The sequence below is a fragment of the Penaeus monodon genome, chromosome 23 (genome assembly GCF_015228065.2).
Source record: "Penaeus monodon isolate SGIC_2016 chromosome 23, NSTDA_Pmon_1, whole genome shotgun sequence".
NCBI lineage: Eukaryota > Metazoa > Arthropoda > Malacostraca > Decapoda > Penaeidae > Penaeus > Penaeus monodon.
This window is the reverse complement of record NC_051408.1, coordinates 1,258,925-1,259,917: the sequence shown is the minus strand read 5'-3', so window position 1 is coordinate 1,259,917 and position 993 is coordinate 1,258,925. Positions and strand designations below refer to the sequence as shown.

At 36.7% G+C, this 993-nt stretch overlaps 1 protein-coding gene across 1 annotated transcript in view; it reads left to right on the top strand.

Annotated features, from left to right (window-relative positions):
- LOC119587706 (FACT complex subunit spt16-like) overlaps positions 1 to 993 on the top strand; it is a gene marked incomplete in the record, with an annotated part of 82,314 nt that overhangs the window by 78,070 nt on the left and 3,251 nt on the right. The window contains 2 exon segments of the mRNA XM_037936389.1: positions 167 to 335; positions 465 to 515. Coding sequence (XP_037792317.1) covers positions 167 to 335; positions 465 to 515 — 220 coding nt within the window.

Sequence of the window (993 nt, the reverse complement as noted above, 5' to 3'; positions counted from 1 at the left end):
AAATTACATAGTAGACAAGTCACAATTTTATATTCTATAAAATGCAAGGGAAATTGACTAGTTACCTAAAAAAGATTTATCAAATGAGTAAGATAGGCTTTTCTTGGGATGGTCCCCTTAAAGGGTATGCTCTGGTTTTGGGATTTACGATTTGATTTCTCCTTAGACCTTGGGAGCAGTGAAGAGTCTGGCAAAGACTGGTCTGACTTGGAGAGGGAAGCTGCAGAAGCAGACAAGGAGCAGAAGGACTTCCAGGATGAGTACACCAAGTCTAAAAAGGGCAGTGGTGGTGGTAGTAGCTACCGCGACAAGTACAATGAGCACCATCGTAAGAGGTATGCCGACTTGCACTTTGTGTGTGCTGTACACTTTTGCATTGTTTGTATGGAGCACACTTGGCAAGGAAATACAAAACTATTTTAGCATAAAGGAGGTTAGGATTTTACCAGTACATTATATTTCAGATTAAGCATGAAGTCCTCCATGAAATCGAACAAGGAAAGGCGTTTGAGCAAGTAATGACTAAATGGGCTCGTTTTACCGTTTAGCACACGCTCATAACATTATCATTCTCTTATCAATTCAGATTATCGTTTATGCATTATGATATGTAATGCATAAATTTGTCATCTCGGGTTCAGTCTCTCACCACCATTTAACTTTAATGACAGCCTTTAAGTTTTAGTGATATGTTAAGAAATTGGTTTGGTCATTCTAGTTTTATTACCTTTCCCAACTTCAGGATTAGTATTTGCTTTTTCAAGCATGACATTTCCTTTTGGATTTTGGCAACTTTGAGTTCAGCCAATGTGGAATTTCACCTACTATTTCTAATTATACAGAAGTCTTTTTAGAATATACCAAACTGAAGTGATAAGTTATTTGAGGAATCTCAAAATGATTGATGGATATAAAAATATGATTCTGTCAAAGTGTTAACAAAGGAAATTCAGAATGGCTTTATGGGAGCTCTAAGCATGTATAATCTCACTT